At 42.1% G+C, this 25,164-nt stretch overlaps 1 protein-coding gene across 1 annotated transcript in view; it reads right to left on the reverse strand.

Annotated features, from left to right (window-relative positions):
- Positions 1 to 222: 222 nt before the first annotated feature.
- The window catches only part of GTF2E1 (general transcription factor IIE subunit 1), a 211,629-nt gene continuing 186,687 nt past the window's right edge, over positions 223 to 25,164 (reverse strand). The window contains exons 4-5 of the mRNA XM_086935626.1: positions 15,136 to 15,368; positions 223 to 4,107 (exon numbers count right to left, since the gene is read on the reverse strand). Of these exons, the coding sequence (XP_086791752.1) occupies positions 3,662 to 4,107; positions 15,136 to 15,368 (679 nt within the window). The 3' untranslated portion in view covers positions 223 to 3,661. The remainder of the gene's footprint in view (positions 4,108 to 15,135; positions 15,369 to 25,164) is intronic.

The raw sequence follows: 25,164 nt of genomic DNA on the forward strand, positions 1-25,164 counted from the left end.
AATATTTTAAACTTAGGAATTACCGGTTAGAAGTATCTTTCAGAAATAGATTTATTAGATCATTGAGTGGGAAGATGGCATTGAAAGATTCAAATAAAAGCACGAGATGGAATAATTTGATGCCTTACTAAAAATAGTTTTGAACGCTTCTTTCTTCCCATTTTCTGTTTTGCCAGAAATTGTGTCTTTTGCACTCCAAAAATAAAAACTCAAAAACCATGGTAATAGCAATTTGTTTATTGTATAAAGAATCACAATATCCAAAACATAGCAAAATACAGCAATAAAACCATTAGAAAAATGTAAAATGCACTACTTGATGCATAAGTCTCTTTCCATTAACAGTTCTAGCAGCCCACCTCAAAACCAACAAGGGAAGCTGCATAACATCACACAAGGAAAATACAGCGCTTTAAACTCCGACATAGCAGGAGACTAATCCCTTCGTGTAAAAAGCTTAGTGTGAAAAGATGGAAAATCATTTTTGCAGTTAGTAAGCTCTTTTGAAAGAAGTGCTTAATTGCAATAAAGCAAACCAGCAAATGTTACTAATAAAATGGAAGAATTCTTGCTTGCCCCTTTCAATTCCAAGTTAAGGAGGGCTATTCTCTCCAGGTCAGGAGCAGGGACAGCAGTCACACAGAGTGTAATGATCTATCCATTGCAACTATGAAATAGCAATTAAAACAAAATAAACATTAAAGACATAAAATACTCAGACACCCCACCAGGAAGTCCCTCTGCTGATGCGTAAAAACTCTGAAAGTAAACATAACATAGAAATTCAGTCGACAAGCTCAGAACTCACACTGAACCATCAAAGAGACTGCCTTGCAAAGGCTAAAGAAAAAGCGGTCTGGAGTGGCCCTCAGAAGAGGCTAGAAAATCTCCACTAATGTACATCCACACGCTTTACAGCAAAGGACCTCGCCCAAACGAAATCGGGGTGACGCAGCGCAAACACATACAACAGTGCTAGCAAAATTCAAGTAGAGGGGGAGAGGGGGGAGAGGGTAAAGTCTGAAAGCTGCACTGGTGAAGCAGTCTCATGCTAACTTTTTAAAATCAGGATTGCAGAAAATGGCTGCACTTGCATTTTAATATGTGAACAAGGGGTATGGGAATTGGTCCACTCCTACTAACTAAAAAAAATATTTCTCACATTTTGTCCAGGAAGAACATTCTGTAAAACCGATGCTCAAAAACTTGCTCACAGCATGATCATAACTGCGTTTGCAAGAAAAAGATTAAGAGATAAGATGAGGTTGAAGCAACCTTTGTAGCTGCACCATCGGTTCTTCCCTCTAAGTAGGTTTCTCATTGAGCAGTCAGTCCCTTTAAAATGTATCCGATAATAACTGTGAAAAAAGGGCCTAAAGCTGCAGGCATAAAAAAGCAAGAATGGGCAGCGTAAATAAAGTTGACATGAATCAGAGTGAAGTCTGATCCTGGAACACTGGAATAAACACTCTGTTCTAGGGAGAAGTGATGTGTTTGTGTTTTATGAATCTAGAAGTCCCACTTCAAAGTTGGGCAAATAGGGTTATCATCCAACAGTAAATCGCTCATGAGTGGTAAAAAAACACATATGGTTCAATGGCTCAGTAGAAAATAAAATTGTCTCAATCTAGTCTTCTCTGCAGATCACTAGGCTAAGACTGATTAAATGTATTAAGAAGCATTTGAGACAAGCTACAGCTGCCGTTACTATTAACAATTAACTGCATTTGTTTCAGATTTATCCTCAACAGGCAATAAACCCCATTTAAGGCTTACATTTATTAAAGATTATGAAGCTCTTTTAAATCAAGACCATTGAGTCCTGCACACACTGACAGACACACTTGAAAAGGACTCTCTGGCCGCGTACAGTGAAGAGCACCCCAGATGACTCCTTAACTGTGCGTCCGGGGGTCGGGTGGGAGATATCACACTGATCCCCTTGCAGTCTGTGGTAAAGTGATAGAAGGTATGTGGGGAAAGTGATGATAGGCGGGACCGAAGACGGAGTAGTGAGAAAGCACTTGGATCGCATCAAGATGTTTTGGGATGGTGATATCACGCAAGATATAACACGTGGATCCTGTCACAATGCAAAAGGAGCACACTCCCCCTGGGATCCTAATACTGAGCGTTAAACATCTGATATTACACATCCCATTGCCACTCCTTGGTCATGCGATACCGCCAGGAGCTAGAAAGCAACACCACAATGATCCGACTACTTTTTATCGACTGTGAATTCAGATGCACTCTGTTGCTGCTCATTGGTAAGTTGACATCACATGGATGCCAACATTGCATATTGACAATGTGATCGCACAATGATCTCAATGCTGTGTAGAGGCACCATGAAGCACATCGATTCTACAGAAGCGGACTGAGAATGTGATATGTGATGCTATTGCCACATACTGAAAACGCGATACCGCAATGATTTTATCTTCAAGTACAAGGGCATTTGGTACAGCAGAAAAGCTAACACTGAATATAAGGAGAAAGGTATCACTTAGATCCCGATAAGAGGTATTGATTACATAATACCGCATAAACACTAAAACTGCCAATGGAGTGCATAATACCACATGGATCTTATTGCAGTGTACTGAAGTAAATACCTAGAGCACCCGATTAGTTGGTACTGAGAATGTAATGCATCAATGCTTCTTCAATTAATGCGATACAACTTGGACACCTCCGGGATCACACCATACAATCCAAGTACTATGAACCTGATATTATCAGACAGTGGATACTACTGGCGCCTATTCGAATCATGGTATTGCAAAGAATCTGCTGAATACCACCTTAACCGCGGAGGAAGAGCGATCGAGGACCCTGTGGCCAGAGAATAGGAGGAGCCTTCGGAGTGCAGCTCCAAGGATCAGACAACAACAACCCAAAAGAGTAGGATCTGGAATGTTGTCTGGCAGTGGGGAGCTTTCATTACTAACCGCACAAGTTTGACACAATAAATCTTCTTGTTGTTTAGTGGCCTTATTCCTACAACAGTTCAGCCTTGCCAAAGTTACTTTACTTCTCATTTAGGATGCTATGCATTTTCAGATGGAGACTTTTGGTTTTTTCTCAAATGTATGAAGAAAAGAGTTGGCTCAAAAGAGAATGAAAGGATGGAGGGGAATGGGATATCTGAGATATTAAAAATACACATTCTTAAAATGGAAATACACATAAAAAGTTTAAACAAAAGCCGGTCGGGATATCTCACAAAAAAGTGTAAGCAGTGCTTACCATTAAAGAGCTTTACCCAGAGCTCATCAACACAAGGAAATGAGGAAACAAGTAATCTGGTGATCATAAAAGTCTAAAATAACATGAGTTCAGACCCAGTTTTGTTTTTGAAGCAAATTGAAGAGGAATGACTGGGTTCGGGCATGGTCACAGCTTTCAAAATTTCACACCACTCAATGCTGCGTGTGCATTTGCACATTTGCACACAACCCCACATGTACATGCTTGACTGCTTTCTTTGCTGTTTTTGCAACTCTTGCTTTTTAATATTAGGCTTTTCAGGGTTTTAAAATTTCCACAGATAAAAGGCACCTTCCTCCTCGCAGGTAACCCATGTGTATAAAATGTGCTACATAGTTGTCCCCATTTCATATGGAAAGAAGGTAGTCACTTTAAAGCGTGTGGAGCTTCAGTCATACATGTCCTCGAATATTCGCTGGCCCATTTCCATATAAAGCTCCTTTTCACGTGGTGTCATCTGAGTGACCAGCTCAGGTCGCTGGCTCACCACACTGTATAGGTAGGGGCGCCCTCCCACCATTACAGTGGGATCAGTTGCCACATTTTCAAACTCCTCCTCATCGTCGTCTTCATCATCATCTTTGTCCCGCAACCCATGTAGAGCGGACAAAGCAGTTGACGGGTGGGGCGGAGTTTCCTCGTCTGACTCGCTTGTCTCGCTCTCAGAGTCGCTGGCGTTTGTGGCGGAGTGTGTGTTCGCCCCGCCACCCCCTGTGGCGGCTGCCGCTAAAGTGGTGCTCTTTTTCTCATGAATGAGGAGAGCCTGCATCACCTCTTCGTTGTCATCCATCGCCTCTTTGCCGTCATCACGCTCTTGGAACACATTCATGCCATCTTCAAAAGATAAAAAAAAAAACACATTTAAAACAACGCAGCACATTTTACTTTCCTAAACACAGTATCCTTTAAAACAGAGTTGGTGGTAGTCACAGGTGGTGAAAATCACTGATAGGTGTGTGAATTGTATTCAGGACAGCAATCCTTTTCTACAGGTCAATCGTTTAAGGGAACATATAAGCTGAGAAAAAACATTACTGCATACCCAAAACAAAAACAATAAGTATGTTAAGTTATAACCCCCACTTGAAGTGTTACACAAAATAGACATCTGAAAGCGTATATAATTGTGTTACATGCTACGTCCTTTAGCATAGCTAAATGACATGCTTAGACAAACTATTAAAAATCTTAATTGACATTACTCTACTAAAAGCTTCATGGTTATTTGTCTGCGTTTCTTTTCTTTTCTTGTGACTGGGCTATAAAGAATCCTTCACTCTTATTGGCAAATCATTTCCAAGCATGTTACTTCAAAAACCAAGTCCAGTGTTTCAAATAACCAATCTAAATAGCCAGGTCACTCCCTAAAAACAAGCATTGGCAAAGCCAATAGGTCTTGCCTATAGGCGAACTACTGGCATTACCAATCGGATGGGGTGGGGAGACAGTATAGGGGATAACAGGAGGGCGAGTGTTACTCAATGTGCTGTTAATTGTGGATGGCACCAAAAAAAAGTAAACGAGAAAATAATAAGCTTTTCTGTGTTTTTGTGCAATCTTGGATCTAAATTCTCTGAATCAAAATAGCCAGCTCATAGATAAAGGACGGAGTCACAAACAACCGGATTTAGTGCAGTGTGCTGCGGGCACTGAGGCCACTGAGCTATTTTACCCAGCTATGGAATGAAAACAGAGGGGAAAAAATAGGATGCAGGGGGCTGCATTTAGAAGGAGGTCTTTTGTCTACTGTAGGACACCAGAAGTGCTCTGAATCCGTCCTCTGGGTTGGAATAGAGGGAGAAAGAAAGACTACTTTGCTGTAATTACAATCCAACTAAAAAAAGCATCATGATTATGCTTTCCTCTCACCGGTCAGCACAACTCCCGATACGACAAAAAACAGATGGCTAAAGCTTCTCCCTCGAGCAGCCCTTTGGAATGTATGGCCCTGTTAGGGTAAAGTCTGCTACTCCAAGAAAAAAACATGAGGTTCTAAAACTTTACAGACGACACACCAACACAGAAAGCAGATACTTAGTTAAAATAGCTTTAAAAAGCCAAAACATGCAGCAAACAGAAAGAATTGTAATAGCTTTAAAAAGACCTGCAGAAGCATACAGAAATAAAGCTTTGCAGAAAATACACAAACACAGAAAGCAAATAAAGCAGACACGCTGAGAAGAGAAAGGAAAGAAATATTTTTAAAATAGATTTAAAAAGCCAATGCACACTGACTTGCAGTTGCATACAGAAAACAAAATAACAACAAGAGGTTTTAGAGCTTTACAGACAAGCAAAACCCAGGCTTCTAGAATCACTTGCAGAAAGCAAAAAAAAAAAGTGGGTGAAAAACAAATCTACAGGCAAAAAAGTGTAAGGCTACAAATGATTGGGTCATGCTCCGTGGGAGGGAACAACATGTGAAAAGGAGGTACTTTTACAAGAGAATGACCACCCATCGCCTGGATTTCACTCACGGGTGATAAGCACTGCTTTGCAAATCGTTGATTGATTGACATACAAGCAAGGATTTTCAAATGACACTGAATAACAAATGAAAAGCAATGGGCGGGCTGTAAGCCCACAGAGTGTATGCAACATGTTGTGAAGATACAGCACCTGCGCTGTCTACACATGACCTAACAAAGCCCCCCAAAGTCTAAATAACCAGGCCTTGTGCTTAAAACAGCCAGGCCTCGCGCTTTAAATAGCCAGGCCTCGCGCTTCAAAAAGCCAGGCCTCGTGCTTCAAAAAGCTAGGCCTCGCGCTTCAAAAAGACAGGCCTCATGCTTCAAAAAGCCAGGCCTCGCGCTTCAAAAAGCCAGGCCCGCCATTCAAAGAATCAAGGTCCTCTGAGCCACTCTTTTTCAAAATGAGACTCTCCCCTACGAAAATCCAATAAAGCTTTTCAATTAGTCCTCTTTCAGAGCGCAACACTCAGTTAGGTACGCTAGGCTGCCTTCTTTACACGTAATCTTTTGAGCTAGGTCGATCATTAAATCTGAATGCCTACAATTACAAACTCACATGAAAACTTTCCTATGAAATTATGGAGGCAACCACAATTTTAAATCTCTTCCTCACTGCAGCCGGGTTGTGCAAATTTATTTACCAAATGCAACAGGTCAAGTGACTGAAAGAACTCTAGAAACCTGTGGTAAAAATTCAGCTTTTGACTCCAATAGCTCATAGAAACACCCAAAGAGGAGTTCTTCTTTGTCAATAATCTTCCTCTCTGTTTAAGGCAGGAACAGAATTTGTAACAAAGCACAGAAAAGGAACCAGACCATGAAAACGTATGTTACCACCACCATGCTAAATTGTATGTATCAAACGGCACAAAGATGAAGCAAGGTCTTTAGGCTGAAGCCACTGAAGAAGCTTACCCTGAAGAAAAAGGTGCCAAAAGCGGGCCCCTTGTTCTCATCAGGCCTTCCCAAGGAAGCACAGCGAGTACTAGGATCAACAAAGAATGGCACATCCTTCTACAAAGGACCAACACTTCTCGGGTGCAGAAGATACAGTGTTCCACAAAAGGCAGAGAATGGATTCACTTCGGTCAATACACACTGGATGTCTCAGAACTGCATTCACCCACCTATCTGATGACCAGCTGATATGAGCAGACATCGGAGGAATGATCAGGAGCTGAGAAGATGCCAAGGGCCAAGCATGCCATACTTTAGCCAGGGCAAAAACCAGTACATTCTTCTGACTCACAGGTCACTTGCACATCTCAACCAGGAGATCTGATGTACAACTGTCAGCCTTTACTTTGCCTGAACCAATGTAATCCTGGAAAGAAGCAAGTCTGAAAGTCAATTTGGTACACGATTACTACTACTTAAAGGACTAGAAATAGCTACTCAAAAGCTGTACAATGAACCCTTGTCCGCAGCATGAAAAAAGCTTATTAATGAAATGTTCTGACCAACGCCAGAGAAGATAGTAGAGAGGGTTTCAAGTAGGAATGAACCTTGCACTAAAAGGAATGGTGCTGCCACAAAGTTAACTATCCTACTGCTATGCACTGGCTCTTTCCTTTGAGCAACTCATTAGTGCAAAATAGCCTTGAAAAGCCAATGACTACAAACAAGGGATTGAGCTATGTCTGCAAAAACCATGACTGAATCTACCTTGGCTTTGTGGGAGTGTACGGATTTGCACGAGGCAACAGCCAACGCAAGGATTAACCTACAGAGGTGTTTTAACTAGCTTATCCGTAGCTCGTATGTTATGTTAAATTTTTTTAAAGGGTTTCTAGAACGACCGCCCACACCCATCCTCATTTGCATATCTTCCCTCCTTCCACCTCACGGGTTCCTGTATTTCTCTAATTGTTTCCACACTTTCTCCCATTTTCACGGGCAGCCCCTGCTCTCATATACTATCTTTCCTGCTGCACTACACCAATCAAGATTGGCCTTCCATTGACCCACTGTCGGGGAAAAGGCAGCCCCCCATGCTCTGGCAATGTTCCTCCTGGCCACCATCGCCGCCACTAATAGGCAGGTTTTCGGATGTTTCTGACATGTCTGGTCCCCTTTTACACACAGTATGTGCCATCTGGCTCCATAGGAATTTTCGGCCCATTCACCCCGACATTATTCGTACCACCTTTCCCCAATATTGTTGTATGGCTGGACACTGCCAGATAATGTGGAAAATGGTACCTCTTTCACCACAGCCCGTATACAACGATCCGTATGGGTGCGCTCTCATTGGGCTGGTGGTATAGGACATATGAAGAATTCTTAATTGTACTAGCCTAAATCTCGCCCTGATTGCTACCTCGCTTTCGCTCTGTATAGCCTCTGCCCAATCATCCTCTTCTAGTAGACTAATGTCGGCCTCCCAGGCCTCCCGTAGGGTCCTCAGCGGGTCAGGTGAGTTATTGATAATCTTCCTGTATGTGCAGGATAGTGCCTTTTCTGGGATTGGGTCTGTCTGAGAAGTTGCTTAGCTGGCAGAGTACAGCCCTGCCAATTACATCGGACCGGCCCCAAAGATGGGGGGTGAATGGTGGGAAACACGGCTGCTTTGATTTTGTAAGAGGGGGCAGCAATTGCCGAACTGCTGAAAAACCAACCCATAGTAACAAAACATCCCCCCTTCAGTCCAAAAATAGCCCCACCCTTCTGGCCCACAGGGGAAAAGCCCAGTGACGGCTATGGCCAGTCCGGCCCCGATACTACAGCTTGCCGTACAGAACACCTTCCAAGCCCCAAAATGTACATAATCAACAAAGGCACCTTAATTGGTGCACAGCATCAGAACAGAAATGTTGTGATTTGGATGCAGCCTAGGCTAGTACAGGTATTGACTGGTTGCACAATGCAAGTTAGACTTTTGCTCTCCTGTGGAAATGAGTGGGCAGTGCTTGTGGGTTGCTCTTCCAGATCCCTGCTGACCAGTTTCCAAAGCTGAGGTTAACTCAGTCTCATTGTGATCTTTCCTCTCTCCCAGAGTGTCTCACTATTGCACAATACCCTGGGACACAATTCTAGCGGACAGCATGCAGACTCTGTCCTAGCCCAGCCACTCTTGGGTGAGCATGGGCATTTCCAGCCCCGCTCATGAAGAGGCCACGCCAAATCACTCATTTACAGGTGGATGTTCATCAGGCACAAAAAAAAAACCTCACTGCACACCCACAGCAAATACCCCACCAATCTTCTTCCGCCCTTTGTCGAGGGGTGGAAAAGAGGTGTAGGTTAATGCACACCTCTTCTAACGCCTGAGTTCTTCAAGTGAGACTGCTGAATGCAGGTATAGTTTCTTAGCACTATGTTTTTTGGTTTCCCTGAGCGTCCCGTAGTCACGGGCCCTATGGCTTTGGAGCATGCAGAATGGACAATTGGTCTCAGGGCAAGCAAGGCCCGTTCTTTAATCCAAGTCAGCAGCTTCAGTTTGTTCTGAGGGTCCTCCTTTTCTCAGCAGCATTTTCCTCATGCAACTGCACCTCCAATGCCTCCCTTGCCCCTCAAGCCGTTCATAAGCTCCTTCCTCCAAGGCAGCAGTTGCAGGCATGCAAACCTGAGACAGGGAGTTGGCAGTCAATACCGCAACCATTGAGCACAAAATAGTTTCTCATTCCCTTCGCAACCAAGCAGTTTTTACCCTATACTTATACTACGTTTGCAGAGAGTATATACATATTCTACAGTTATATTGTGGGACTGGTTTCAGGTTGTTCCTGATCTTTGCATATTCCTCCCAGACAGGTTCTGCAGCAGTCTTCATCTATCAATGTCAGCAGGATGGTGCAGGGAAGTTACAGGTCTCGCATCCTTATCCATAGGAGTGATTGTAAATGAAAGGTTGAGACCAGTACAATAAAACCCTCCGGAGAGTGGTGATGGGATCCAGGTCACCAGGCACCGGTCTGTGACGTCTGGCCTCCTGCCTATTCTTGAGTGGAGAAATGAATAAGGAGGTAGATTGGGGTGTAGAGGAGGAAACAAAGGATACATGAAGGAGATTGGCTAAAATAAGATCGGGACGAGTAGACCATGGTCTTTCAGAGCTCAAGAGGCCATTCCGCGTGCAAACGGCCAGTGACGATTGGGCAGAATTAGACGGTGGTCAAAGGTAGAACAAGAGGAGGGTAGCTTTATGTCAGAAGCATTATATGCAAGTGGAAAGGTTAGAAATGTCAGTGGAAAAGGGTTTCAGTGTTGATGTGGCAGGAGTGAGAGGGTTCACGGAGAGGAAAGAGGAGAAGGTGATGGAAGTAATGTGGTTGCAAGGAAGAGCTTGGTGGAAAGGAATGTGCTGACTGCCCATTTAGAACAAGGATGGGCATCTGTGAAGCCACTTGACTTGGTTTGGTAGGTGCACATACGTCTGTGCCTGGTTCCCTGCTACTTACCTACTCACTTTCTGTATCTGGTTTGCTTATTATTTGGTTTCAAGGTTCCTTCATTTGCTTTAATGTCAAAGCCTTAATATTATTTATACAATGAAAGGGGGTGTGTTTAGGTTTAAGCTAGGGAGGTGTGGTTCCAACACAGAACTCTGGTGTATGTCAAAATGGTTCCTGATGTTCTTCTCTGAACCTCTAACAGCCATGTGTTTACAGAAGGGACGTATCCTGGGATGCATCATCCTCCATCCTGGACATCTCTTTCAAGCCAGAGTGCTCTGCACGAAAGCTGGGGCATGCGCAGGTGGTGCTACATTGGCAGACATGCTCAGTTCATCTCTCCCTTGACGCCGCCGCACCTGCACTTTAGCACATTTTCTTTCCAGGTTTTCAAACTTCTGGACCAAAAAAAGCACACAGGATTTCCACCTGATGTGTTGGGCGTCCATGAAATAAAGATTACATACTGCGTTCCAGCTTATGCCCAGGTGCCACACATAACCCTGAGAACACTGCCAGCCGTGTTTAAAAATAAAGCAGAGAAAAGGTATGGCAATTAAAAATATGCAAGCATTCTACATGGAGGGAGGTTAGACAACAGGTGTGCAGTGAGCTTTGAAGTCAGGCAGAGATGACAGAGACTGTAGCGACGAATGCCTCACACTGACAAACGCAAAGTAGTATTTAACTGCTCCCATACCCCAAACGGGCACAGAAAGGAAATCAAGTAGATCTGTTGCTGCTGCCACTGCCTGCTGCTCTTTTGCCACTACTGTCTTGGTATTTCGCCTCCTTTTGCTAGGCCAAAGTCTGGACACATCACAGAAACCGAGATGGATCTGGAGTCTCCACCCCCACACCATCTCCCATTGCTTCCTAGCTCTAGTAGTGAGAGGGAGGAGGCAAATAAGAGGGGACAATGTGAGAGGGGGAAATAGCTGGGGCACTCCTCACCGCCTCCCGCTGTGATTTGTCCGCAAACACTCAGTAACAGTGTGTTGTGTTTCCTATTGCAAAAATGCCCCCTAAATGCCCCAGGAAAAGAATAAGGAAGAAATGCTTGGGGCAAATGGAAGAGGGTTTGAGCACTCTATACACAAAGGTGTTGGGTACCTCTCAAAACTTCTGTCAAATCAATGTAGTATTCGGTTCAGCTTATTACCGCAAACTACTTTATCGAAAAAAAAACTTAGTCCACCTTCAATAACTCAAAAAATATCTGGACCAAGATTCCTTACTACTCCAAATGGAACTGTAACCAAAGCATGCTTGGACAGTGTGCATATAATCTCATTACAAGGCAGCTCTTCAAGGAAGAATGGGAGGTGGATTGTAGGCTTGCAGCCTGAGCTCTCTGCCCAAGAATAAAGCAAGAAGTGGGAGTAATAGAGCTGTGGAATGGAGTCAACACGGAAAAGACTACAGCAAGAGAGGTTGAGGTGTCCAATTTTTGTTTGGCCACCACTAACCGTGATTAAAGCACCCCTGTATGTGTAAATATGCCTTAAGCCGTCTGATTAGATGGCAACTACACATTGCATCTCTGTATTAGAAGACAGTCAAACTCTATATGACTTGAACTGGAGGATACCAAACATCCTTTTCCGCAGGATTGTCTCCAGTGTTGGTTATCTTTTTAACAACAACCGTGTATTGTTTGAGAATCCAAAAGTGAAAATAATAAACTTGTATAGGATTCTGAAATGTGTGTCATCATGATCTTTAGGCAGGCCTCGAAAATTCCACTCGACCACTCGCATAGTCGAGCTAAATTTAACAAGGTCGAGCTGTTTTTAGGTCCTACTCGCCCTTTCTGGCGAGTAGGAAAACAAACCAACTTTTGTCCTCTGTCTGTGAAAACAGAGCAAATGTGGTAAGATAACAAGATTTAAAGGCGTTTATATTGCTAACAAAGTTAACCCCTTCGCTGCTGATGACGAGCTCAGCTCGTCATCAGCCACGGGTGGCGTGTGCTGATGACGAGCTGAGCTCGTCATGTAACGCGGTAAACTGAAAAAAGCCGCACAGCGCAAAAATCGCTGCAGCAGCGATGCGGTTAATGAGCAATAAAGATGCCTTTATATCTTGTTATCTTGTCACATTTGCTCCGCTTTCACAGACTGAGGTCAAGTAGGTTACAGTTAGGTCGAGGACAAACATGGAGACGGTCAATGCCCCCTAGAAGAACGTGGATTATTATTTGGGATGAGAAGAAGCCCAACTCAAGGAATAACAACACTAACTTGTCAGGGTGTACCCCAAAGTCACTAACTTAACTAGAGCTCAACCCCCTTGTAGCTTTGGCACACAGCAAACAGGCTCAGCTTAGTGAAGTGTGTAAAGTATTTATTTATTTATTTAATTTATTTGTATAGTGCCTGAATCACCCCCGCAGGGGTATCTCTACGCTTGCGGACATGTGAGAAGGTGCTGATGCTCTGTGAGGCGTCTAGAACAGAAAGGTTTTCAGGGACTTTCTAAAGTGAGCATGTAGTACCAAAACAGTAGTATAGCAAAAACATCAAACAAAAAAAATCCCAATCCGAATGAGAGAAATACAGTACAATTTAATAAACAAAATGACGTTAAAATTACAGAAATCCAGTAAGGCGATTGGAGATATAAATGTTTAATGTTTTAAGCAAAAATATCACCAAAAATCACTAAGTGCAAATTACTGTCTTTAGCAGCGGTCGACCTTTACCTAGGTGCAATTTCAGGCTGACTACGATGGAGCACAGGTAAGATACACCAAGAAGGCTCATCCTAGTCAAAGATTTAACCTTCTGATTTAAGTCTTTTTTATGGAGCTCAAAATCCTCCAGCGGGGAAAGCACTGGTCGATATGTCTCTTCAGGAAAAAGGTCTCTTGGACCTTATTGTGCCCCTAAAGTTACAGAAGGTCAGCCAACTGACCCTTGGAGTTCACTTTTTTTCCCCCGAGGTACAAGAGGGCGCAGGTGCAGTCCTTCAGGGCTCCTCTCAGGTCAAAGAGCACAGATTTAGTCTTCCTCTAATCTTCTGCAGGTCCATAAAGTATTCTAAGGGGGTTATCTTGAGATGGCATATTTATAATTGGCACTAGCCAGTGGGTGGGGATGAAGCCTAGCTCTCCCCAACCAAATGAGTACAATTCGTCCCAAATTTGCCAGGGGCAAACTTACACACTATTTCAGAAGTTCCGGTTTGCCAGACTGCATATAATCCGACTGTGTTCCTCATTCCTAAAATCCAAGATGGGCGAACCCTTCTTCACTTATGCAGAGCTCTTTGTCCACCCAAAGGTGTGGACAGGGAATTGAGCAGTCCCCTCCAGTGTTCCCTCCAACCCAGTCATGGGAGTAGCTTCCATCCCAACCCAGGGTTCGAAGCCATCCTGGCTAGTGTGGGCCTTGGGGACAAAGGTTTTGCCTTCTTCAGTTCTCTCATTACACTGAACTATGGATGGGCAGGGCCTCACCTCTGGCCCTTTCAATTTAATGAAGTTCCTGGGTCCACCCAAATTATCCTTCCATGGCTGATATTAATCCAAAGCCCCACACTACCAGGCCTAAGCCACTGTTTTGCTGTGGAAGCAATTTTTGCAGCTCATTTAGGGGAAGCACTTGCTAGACAGCTGCTGGGAGGCTAAGGCAAATTAGCCTCCATGTTCTTTAGGCAGAGGAAAAGGTATTTTCAGAAAGTTAATTTCCCTAAATATTTATTAAACATCTAACTTTACCAATGAATTGAGAGTTTAATATATATGCAGTTTTCTGTTAAAAGTTACAGATTAAACTTTATAATCTGCATTTTAGAAATTTTATAGAATCCAGCTACAGCCCTGCCGGTGAAAATAGCTTTTGGGAACTATTAACTGGAGGATCATGCCAACTTTCATTTCACACATGTCATGTGGGTGACAGGTTGTACTAAGGGGTGACTTATTAAAATTAAAAACAGGGTTTCTTCCCTGTCAAAAAGAGTTATTTTTGACAGGTTTCTAGGTTGCTGCAATCAGGCTACATAGCGTAGGCCTTTATGGATGGCATTTTATCTTACAGGCCCGAGTGTATTTCCTACACTAGTGGATCTTAACCTTTTGATTTCTGTGGATCCCCACTTAACCTTTAGTGCATTTGAATCGTCATTAGTGGAATCGGAGGACACTAGCCTAAAGCAATTTATTAGCATAACAATACACAAATTACAGCATTTTAATTTTATTGGGCAGGCTGGAGCTTTTCTAAATTTAAGTGAAGCCATCCATCGTACATGCTATATTGTTAAATGTGCATGCACTGCTCCCACAAATCAATCTAAGGATACTATCTTTATTGATATACACTTTATCAACCTGTTAATACTATTTTATTTTCTAAGCAGGTGCGGACCACTTGAGTAGGGTTTGTGGACACCCAGGGGTCTCCATACAAAAGGTTAAGAACTGTTGTCTTACACCATACACTAGGAACACACACACATATATATATATATATATATATACACACACACACACAAGTTAAAGATGTCAATCGGAGGTAAGTCAAATTAACCAGGTTTCAGGGGGGAGCCCAGGCCCTTTACTGCGTTTAGCAGGAGTAAAGTGCACAGAACTCATAATAAAATAAATAGGGTCCAGGAAAAAAGAGAAAAATCTAGGGTGAACATGAAGAAAAGATGGATTTGCTAAAGCTCTAATTTGAAGGTTGTGAATAACAAGGCAATTGTGAACCCAACCTCCGAGTTCTGCACTTATAAATTGCCTGCAAATTTATAAAATAATGATATAAAATATTTTTTAGTGATTTTACAAGGTCTGGAATGTCCTAAAGGAGTGGATGGGAAAGAAACATGCAGTGAAGGAAGGTGATATACAGGCTACTAGTGAAATGTTTTAACATCAATCATGGAAGTTATGTACAGGTGGTATCAACGTACAGAAATGAAATACATTTTGGGAAGGGCTAAAGAAGAGATGTCCACCCACTTCCAAATAATGTCAACCCCATTCATACCTTCTTTGGTGCCCTCAGCGTCATTAAATGCCCCCTGGACTGTACTCTCCCGCAGCCATATGGGTCTCTCCTTGACAGTCTTTCCTTCAGCTGATGCTCGCTGGAGATCTTCCTGTTCCTCAATACTAATCACCACACTGTGGTTGTACATGTCGTCGTAGGAAGGACCCTTGGTTGTCCAAGCCTCACGGTGAGGACCGCCGGCTGCAGCAGCAGCAGCTGCACGTTCCTTGCTAAAGGAAATCAAAAAGGACACAGATGAGGCAAATACATACACAATTCAAGTATTCTTAATGGCTAACAGACAGAGGACTTGTACTTCATAAAGCTCACTACCGTACAATCAGACGTAATACACCAGGGCAACTAAGGATGGAGAGATAAGCAAAGACAAAGGGGGATAGAGTAAGAAAAAAGGTACTAACACAGGGTCTTCAGGGGCATTTAAGCAAAAGTCTCTTGGTGTTCTGAAGGTTTACTTGTATATGCTAAGATTGTGTTACAGATCCAGGGCTAGAGAACAGTTGTTTTTAGTGACTGCAGATCTTAGAAATTGGGAATCAGATTTCAAGGGATGGGTTTTGATGTTGTACTGCACTCTAGGGTGTAGCTGATCACATTGTGCTTAATTTTAGGTGTTTGAGCAAAGCATGTAATCTTAAATGAGAATCAAAAACCATAGAGTTCTAATAAAAAGCTTCTAAAACATCTCAATATTTCCTGGCTTTAAATAGGTGGGCAGCAAGTTTCTGAAAATGTGCAGCCTGGTTGTAGAGTTTATATAAATTCAATTGAATTGTTCTAATTAAATATAGGAGAGATCTATCTCTATCTGTAGAAATAGATATAGATCTAACAGAGTGGGGTAGGTACTGTAGTTCTAGTTAGGATCCCCAGGTATAGGAATTCTTCAGATTTTTGCTCGCTAATAACTTTTCCCCATTTGACGAATCTTCACAAAACTTTGCAATGCAGACCTATAGGTTTTTCTACATCAGAGGTTTTTTTATTTTACATCGGAGGATGTAAAGTTTTGCTGTGACTGGTCAAAGAGGAGCAAAAATAAGAGGGGGATCCAAAATACATTTTTCCAACAATAGATTTTTTCACAGACTGTTGCATCGGACATAGGGTGAAAACGGATGAATGAACTTCCATAAAACTTGGCAGAATTATACATTATGGTGTGCAGATGATCCTTTTGGGTACTAAATGTAGGTCGGGTAAGTATTTTTTAAGTTATAAGGCATTTAAAATTAGTGATAATTGTTTATGACGATGTATTTCCAATTGTTTACATATTATTTTTTTTTTCAAGTCTAGAGTACCATGGTAATACTTGCAAATTACTGCGCTACAGATGAAAAATGTAAAAGAAATTAAATAGCGCGGTTCTCTGTAAAGTGCAGTAAAAATATATAGACCAATATAACTACATTTATCTACCTATTACTACTTTCATAAAGTGGCAATAGTTATGGAATAGCAGTAAAACCTACTATTTACCTATATTTAATAATCTAACCTAGAACACAGCTAGTTTACTGAAAACTACATAGCTGCCTTTTACATTTTGTAAAGACAGAGATTAGCCTTATCAGCATGTACTGCGGAATACAGCAGCACAATATATAACTAAGTATTTGAACATTTATAACTTTTACACCATTTACACCTACCAGAATTTACCTCAATCTATATTCCTACCACAATACATCTATTTCCATTCACCCACTTTAACACTACGTCTGTTTCAAGTACCACATTCCACTCTATGCCACTCCACGCTGTTACACTGTAAGCCACTCCCCTCTACATCCCTCCAATATATGACATTCCACTCTACGTCCCTCCAGTATAAGTCCCTTCTGTCAGGATTCGCAGTCATTGCGCCTACCTAACGCTTAAGAACAACTCCCATGAGCCTCCTGTAGTGGGAGGTACTTATTGACTTCACGCGCTACAGCCTATGCGCGTTATTCTGATTGTTTCCTGTTTCCCAGTGCCGGCGTCTCGGTGAGGCGGTCTCTCTGTTTCCCTGTATTCCTCGAGGTTGTTTTTGGAAAATCCTGTATCTTGTGCAGTCTTCCCCAGAGTTGGTGAGTGTTCATGCGCGGCTGTGCCCTCTTCATCAAAATGGAACGCAGTGTGTCGGCCGACCACGCGTTACCGTTTAGAGCTCTTTCTGCATTTTGGATTAGTTGCGGAGCATTGTGGTGGGTACTACATGCTACCGTAACATTGTTTACTGAATGACATTAATAGCGGAACGCAGTGTGTATGGTTACCACGCGTTGCCGTTTATGGAAGTTTCGTTTCTACAAGCTTAGCGGAGCAATGTGTGTTGGAGACCACTTGCTGCCGTGTTTTATTGGATATTCGTTTTGTTGCTTGTGCAGCGGAGAACAGTGGTGGCCACTACGTTCTACCGTGTGGAAACAGGATTACATGTTTTGATATCATAAGCACTTTAGACTTGCAGGAATATGATGATACAATATTCCATGAACATCCTCCGTGGAGCAGAAAGATTATAGTGCTGTTCTACACTCGTGTTAATCCCTCTTATTTCTTTGAGTACATTCAAGTCCATCCTAACGGAAGAAACAGGGTTTTCCTTCTTTCCGGAGTTGAGAACTGGGCTTGTGTATTTACGCTAAAAGTTTCCTGAACTGCTGTTTGTGTGCTGGTTCCTCTGATGGAGGTGTGTTTATGATCCTTCAGACACTTACTCATACCGGGAATTTATGAGAGTAGTTGTTACATCAAATGCATTGTTTAATATTGTCTTCTATGTTTGTGTCTTTCAGAGCCTTACATCCCAGCAGTCCCTTCCCCTTCCTTTTTTCCCTCGCCTAATGGTTCGAACTCCCTGTATATTAAGGTCAGGGTGTTGGTAACATTGGGAGGTGGACCCCTATGAGCATCAACCGGATCCTGTGGAGCGTATTCCCGACACCTGCAGCATACGTCCCTCTAATAAAAGCCACTCGACCCTATTACACTCCATGTCACTACATTCTATGCCACTCCATTGTACACTATAACACTCTATGTCACTTCAGACCACGCTACTACACTGTGCTATTCCACTGTATGCAACTTCAACCTACACTACATTTTACGCTATTCTACACGATGCGACTCCATGCCACTACAGTGTAAGCCACTCCGCTATTCTACTGTACGACACTCCATTTCACTGTATAGCACTACACTCAACGTTATTCCACTCTACACCACTCCACTGTATGTTACTTCACTGTATGCCACTAAAGTGTATGCCAGTACACTCTACAGTATTCTACTCTATGCCACTCCACTGTATGCTATTCCACTCTTCACCAAGCCGGTCTACTTTATTCCAATGTACATCACTACACTGTACCTCACTCTACGACACTCCACTTAACACTACAACAGTCTATACCACTCCACCCGACCATACTGAACCGCACTATTGTTTTCCACTCTACAACACTGTAATCCACTCTGAAGTACTCTACTCCACCCAATGACACTTTCTGCTACTCTACAGCACACCAGTCCACTCCACTGTACCACACATCACTCCACAACACTTTACGCTACACCAGTTCACTCTACTCCACACCACTCTACTATACTATACTATACTATACTATACTACACAACATAACACTCCACTGTATTACAGTTTACTACATTCGATCCGACACGACTCCACTGAACCCAACTCTATGGCACCGTACAACAATCCACTCCACCACACTCTGCTCCATTCTACTACACTTTGTGCCACTGTACCACACTGTACTCCACTCTATTCCCCTACATTCCACTGTACAACACTCTACTCTAAGACAGGTTTCAACGGTCTACGACACACCGCGTCACTGTACAAGACACCACTCCAATGTCAAAGTTTACTCGACTCTCCACTATGCCTGTTGACTTTTGTGCACTCCACGCCACTGTGCTATAAGACACTTTAGTCCACTACACTCCATAACACTACACACTCCTCCACTCTACTGTATGACACTCCACTTAAGGACAATACACTGTACAATTCGAAACACATTTTTATCAAACAAAAAAATGCAAAAAAACCTAAAATTCACTGGAAACAACGAAGGTTAAACCTTTGGTATAGTTATGAAAACGTTATTTTTTCTTTCTTTTCAGACCAAATGCAAACATTAGAAATCTTAAAGCTTTAGTTCTACTTTAAATGTATATATTACGCACCACCTTTTAATTACTATAACTTTATTCTTTCTATACAACAAAACTGAAACTAAACAAAATGTAGGTATTCTAAAGTTCTATAAATACCATTAACTTATAATTTATGCAACGCTTACAAATTATAACTCGCTCCCCTTGATACACAGTGTATTCAACTCGGTAGCCACAATACATTACCTATAACTCAACACTATCATGCACTCTGTTCTCACAAATGATGCAATAACGCAATATCATAAGTGCTGTTGAAATACTAAAATTTGAGATGGTATAAGCAATATAACATGAAACGGTATAATCTGTGCACGGAGAAGTATTATATATATATATATATATATATATATATATATATATATATATATATATATATATATATATATATATATATATATATTCACAGAAAAAACCATAGGTTATAGACCATATATAGTTAGGAATTTGCATTTACAAAACCTTGAAAATTTCACTGAAAAAACCATAGGTTATAGACCATATATAGTTAGGGATTAGCATTTAAAAAACCTTATTTTATTTGCACAAAACCATTGAAATTCCATATATAGTTAGTTGCACTAACTATATATCGCGGACCCGCAATCCACTGCTAATGATGTCACATATTACATCATTCATGACATGGTCAGTGACATCACTGATGACATCACTGATGACATCTCAAATGACATCACTGATGACATCACTGATGACAACACCCAGTGACTGTATGTTTCTGTAAAGTTAAAATATGTCTTACATATTGAAGAATGAGTGGATGTATAAGTGTCTGGATGAAGGATTTAGTAGGTGCATGACTGACTGTATGAGAGAATGATTAAATGTGTCTCACTGAGTGCATGGGTTAGTGATTAAAGTGTCTTAATTTGGCAATCATTATTTATGTTCTTCTGTAAACTGCTGCATGTTTAAATCAGTAGCTATATCAGTAACTATATGGGTTATTGAATGGTTGCCCAAGTATTTGTATGGGAGACTGAGTATGTGTGTGGGTGGCTGGGAGGTGTATAACTCTGTGCATAGATGTGTGAGCAGTTGATTCCCTAGGTGTATGGGTTCAAAAGTGCATGTAGAAACAGATGTATGGACAGTTGACTGTGTGCATGAGTATATTGGTGAGTGAATGGATATCTCAGTTCTACATGTCAAAGTAAGTACATATGTAAAACACACTCCATGTGAGAGTTGACATATATAAATAACTGAACATAAGAGCCAGTGAATGTGAGAGTGGCTGTATGAATCATTGTGATCTTGTATCAAGGATTGTATAAGAGAGTAAATATGTGTTAGTATATGTTTGAATAAGTAAGGTGTGTATAACTGTATAGTTGAGGAAATGGAGATGTGATTGATTCTTTGCATGACTGACTAGGTGTGTGAGTAACTCCATGGATGTGTGACAGTCTGTGAGTGCCTGTTTACACTGAGTGTATCTAAGGTTATATTAGAGTCTGAAGATGTATTATCACATAAATGATATCATCAGTGATGTAATCAGTAATGTCAAATGAGATGTCAGTGATGTCATCAGTGATGTCATTTGAGATGTCATCAGTGATGTCATCAGTGATGTCATTTGAGATGTCATCAGTGATGTCATCAGTGATGTCACTGACCATGTCATGAATGATATAATATGTGACATCATTAGCAGTGGATTGCGGGTCCGCGATATATAGTTAGTGCAACAAACTATATTTGGAATTTCAATGGTTTTGTGCAAATAAAATAAGGTTTTGTAAATGCTATTCCCTAACTATATATGGTCTATAACCTATGGTTTTTTCAGTGAATTTTCAAGGTTTTGTAAATGCAAATTCCTAACTAAATATGGTCTATAACCTATGGTTTTTTCTGTGAATTTCATTGGTTTTTTAAAAGCTAATATCTATAGCTGTAAAATATATTCTTTATTAAGTGACGTATCACGTAGCCCGTGAGACGCCTCATGATGCATCGCATAACCGTGACGTATCGTCTCTGCAGCGCAAACCAAACCCAAAACGTAAGTGCGCCAGAACACGCTTAAAGATATATATATATTTTTTTAACCTTAATTAGACAAAATCCACACGTGCACATATCACAAACGTTCAAAAAACACAATATGTCGGACTCCCGTTACGCTGCCGGTTAGCTGCCCGGTTAACGTACCAGGAAGCACCTTTACCGCGAAAAATCGCAATTTTTTTTTTCACCCCCCAGGGAACTTTAATAGCCCCCTCATCAATCCTAGGGGTTCAGGAGGGGTCTGCCTTACCCCTTTCATTCATTTACACCTTTTTTTTTCCACCTCTTGTCTCTCGATCCCACAGACAGACAAGATGGCGGCCGCTCCAGACTGTTTACAATGATAACAGCCAAACAGCTTCTCCTCAGACTCCTGTTACACTGCCGGTTAGCTTCCCGGTTAGCTGCCCGGTTCGCGTACCAAGACGCGTCTCTACGGCGAAAAAATCGGATTTTTTTTTTTTTTTTTTGGGCCCGGCGTGGCTCTATAATATCCCCCTCATCAATCCTAGGGGGTCAGAAGGGGTCTACCTTGCCCCCTTTCCTTCATTTCCCCCTTTGTTTTGGCCTCCTCTTGTCTCTCGATCCTACCGAGAGACAAGATGGCGGCCGCTCCGGACTGTTTAGAATGTTGACAGACACCGGAGAGCCAATCAGCTTCGCTTTGCAAAGTTCCGATACGCGAAAAGTTCGCGAACCGGAGCGCTGCCCGGAGCGCTGTTACAGATATATATCTTGTTTTAAACGTTAATTTCTCAAAATTCACTGAAGCACATATATTGAGACCTAGCAAAGGCACATCGGGCTAACAGTCCCTACAATTTTGCCAAGTTTCGTGGAAATCCATTCAGCCGTTCGGGCTAAAAGTGAGGCCAACCGCCCTATGGAAATTAACATGGGAAAAACGCGTTTTGGGACCCCCCTTTTTTCTCGGCCCCCCCTTGACGAACCCCCCCCAAACTTCCAGGAGCTGCTCAGAAACAAAATGTGCCATTTTCCTGAAAATTTCAGCCAATTCCGTCCACAAACGCCAAAGTTATTAGGCATAGAATTTTCAAAAGTTCCATAGAGAAAAAATCCTAACTATATATACCTACTGGCTATCGCCAGTAGGTAATTATATATATATATATATATATATATATATATATATATATATATATATATATATATATATATATATATATATATATATATATATATATATATATATATACACATACATATATATATACATACATACATATATATATATATATATATATATATACATATACATATACATATACATATACATATACATATATATATATATATATATATATATATCTCTTTCCACTAGCGCTGGTAACAGAGTCACGCTGTCACGGGCGGTCCTGTTGTAGCCACCAGCAGGCTTCTTTATTCGCTCCACAAATCTTCAAAATTACGAAGAAAACAAGACACCCAGAGCTTCAGTTCGAGGATTTATTTGGCAGATGAACAAATCTCCACGACGCGTTTCACCATTACAGCTTGGTCACGCTCGTAATTTTGAAGATTTGTGGAGCTAATATATATATATATATATATATATATATATATATACACACCTACATATACACACACACTTACATATATACACACACACTTACATATATACACACGTACATGCATATACACAAACACACACCCATTAAATGGACACAACTTCCACCGCTTTAATTGTGCTGGGAGTGAGATAGGCCCTTTGCCCCAGTATTCAGGCACTTGTTCCTTTTTTTTTTTACTTTCTTCCTTCCTCTAATGTTTAATGCCCACCTTAAGCAAAAACTACCCTTTTTCATCTTTCAAAGTCTTACTTTCCGATGGGCTCTCTTGCCAACCTCCTCCTAAATTGGAGCTCTATCCATCTCACGAAAGGAAACAAATATGCTACTTACCAGTATGCATCTGTTCTTGGCATGTAGGGCTGCTGACATTCATATCTGTGCATAGATCGCCGCCTAGTGTTGGGTCCGGATAATTGCACATTGTTGTCCTGGAAGAGTCTTCGAAGTATCGCGAGATAGGTGGCTCCGCCCCTGGACTACAGTGCGCATGGGCATCCACTCCATCCTCAGATTGTTTTTCGCCATTGTGGCAAAGATGGAGTGTAACACCGTAAGTGATGACCATGCTAAGAGTAATTCTGAGTGCTGCTGCCGCTACAGGCGCCGGGCGGGCGATATGAATGTCAGCAGCCCTACATGCCAAGAACAGATGCATACTGGTAAGTAGCATATTCGGTTCGAGGCATGTGGGCTGCTGAATTCATATCTGTGCATAGAATACATAGCAGTCTCTCCATTAGCGGCGGCCGCCTGTGCCAGCTGCAGCAGTTTGAAAAAGTGTTTTTAGAACAGCATGCCCTACAGCTGCCTGCTGTTTGGAGTGCACATCTACGCAGTAGTTTTTTGTAAATGTGTGTGTGGTAGACCATGTGGCTGCTCTACATATGTCTTCTAAAGGAATATTTCCAAGGAAAGCCATGGAGGCCCCCAACTTTTGCGTGGAGTGGGCCCTTGAGGGAACCGTTTATGTGCGCTTGGCCTTTTGATAGCAAATCTGAATGCACTTAACGGTCCACCTGGCTATACCTGCTTTGGAAATGGGGTTGCCTTTGTGTTGTGGCGAAAAGGCAACAAGCAGTTGTTTTGTTTTCCGAAAATCTTTGGTCCTATCTATGTAGTACATTAGAGCTCTTTTGACGTCTAGTGTGTGGAGCATTCTCTCTGCCACGGACTCAGGATTTTGGAAGAACACTGGCAGTTCTATAGTCTGATTGATATGGAACTATGAAACCACTTTAGGCAGAAACTTTGGGTTAGTGCGGAGTACCACCCTGTTGGAGTGAATCTGTATGAATGGCTCCTGGATAGTTAGTGCCTGAAGTTCACTAACTCGTCGTAGCGATGTGCTTGCTATTAGGAAAGCCACTTTCCACGTCAAGAATTGAATCTCGCATGAGTGTAGAGGCTCAAAAGGTGGACGCATCAGTCTGGTGAGGACCACATTTAGGTTCCATTCAGGAGCTGGTGGGTGTCGGGGAGGAATAACTTGTTTGAGTCCCTCCAGAAAGGCTTTAATGGCAGGCACTCTGAAAAGCAAGAGATGCTGCCTGTTTTGGAGATAAGCTGCTATTGCGGACAAATGTATATGAATGGACGCATAGGCCAGATTGCATTTGTATAGATGTAACAGATAACAAATTATGTTGTGAGTAGATGCATCTAGCGGGTTGATGTTGTGGTTGGCACAATAAATGACAAACTGCTTCCATTTTGCCGCATAACATGCTCTGGTGGTGGGCTTTCTCGCCTCCCTTATGATATCCATACAGTGAGGAGGCAAGTTGAGGTAGCCAAATTCTAAGATCTCAGGAGCCAGATCGCCAGGTTGAGCTGTTGCGGATCTGGATGCTGAATGTCGCCATGGCTCTGCGTCAAAAGCCTGGGTGTGCGGTGCAGCCTTTGATGCGGTACCACGGATAGTTCTAGAAACGTGGTGTACCATGGCTGGCGTGCCCACGTCGGAGCAACCAGGATGAGTGTCATTGAGTGTTGCTTCAGCTTGAGTGCCACCAGCGGTATTAGAGGTGCTGGGGGAAAAGCGTACGCAAATATGCTTGACCAGTTCATCCATATCGCATTGACCTGCGACTGTGGTTGTGGGAACCTGGCGGCAAAGCTTTGGCATTTGGTGTTTTCCTTTGTGGCGAACAGGTCTATCTCTGGATGACCCCACTGCTGG

This window comes from Lissotriton vulgaris, chromosome 8 (assembly GCF_964263255.1).
Source record: "Lissotriton vulgaris chromosome 8, aLisVul1.2, whole genome shotgun sequence".
Lineage (NCBI taxonomy): Eukaryota > Metazoa > Chordata > Amphibia > Caudata > Salamandridae > Lissotriton > Lissotriton vulgaris.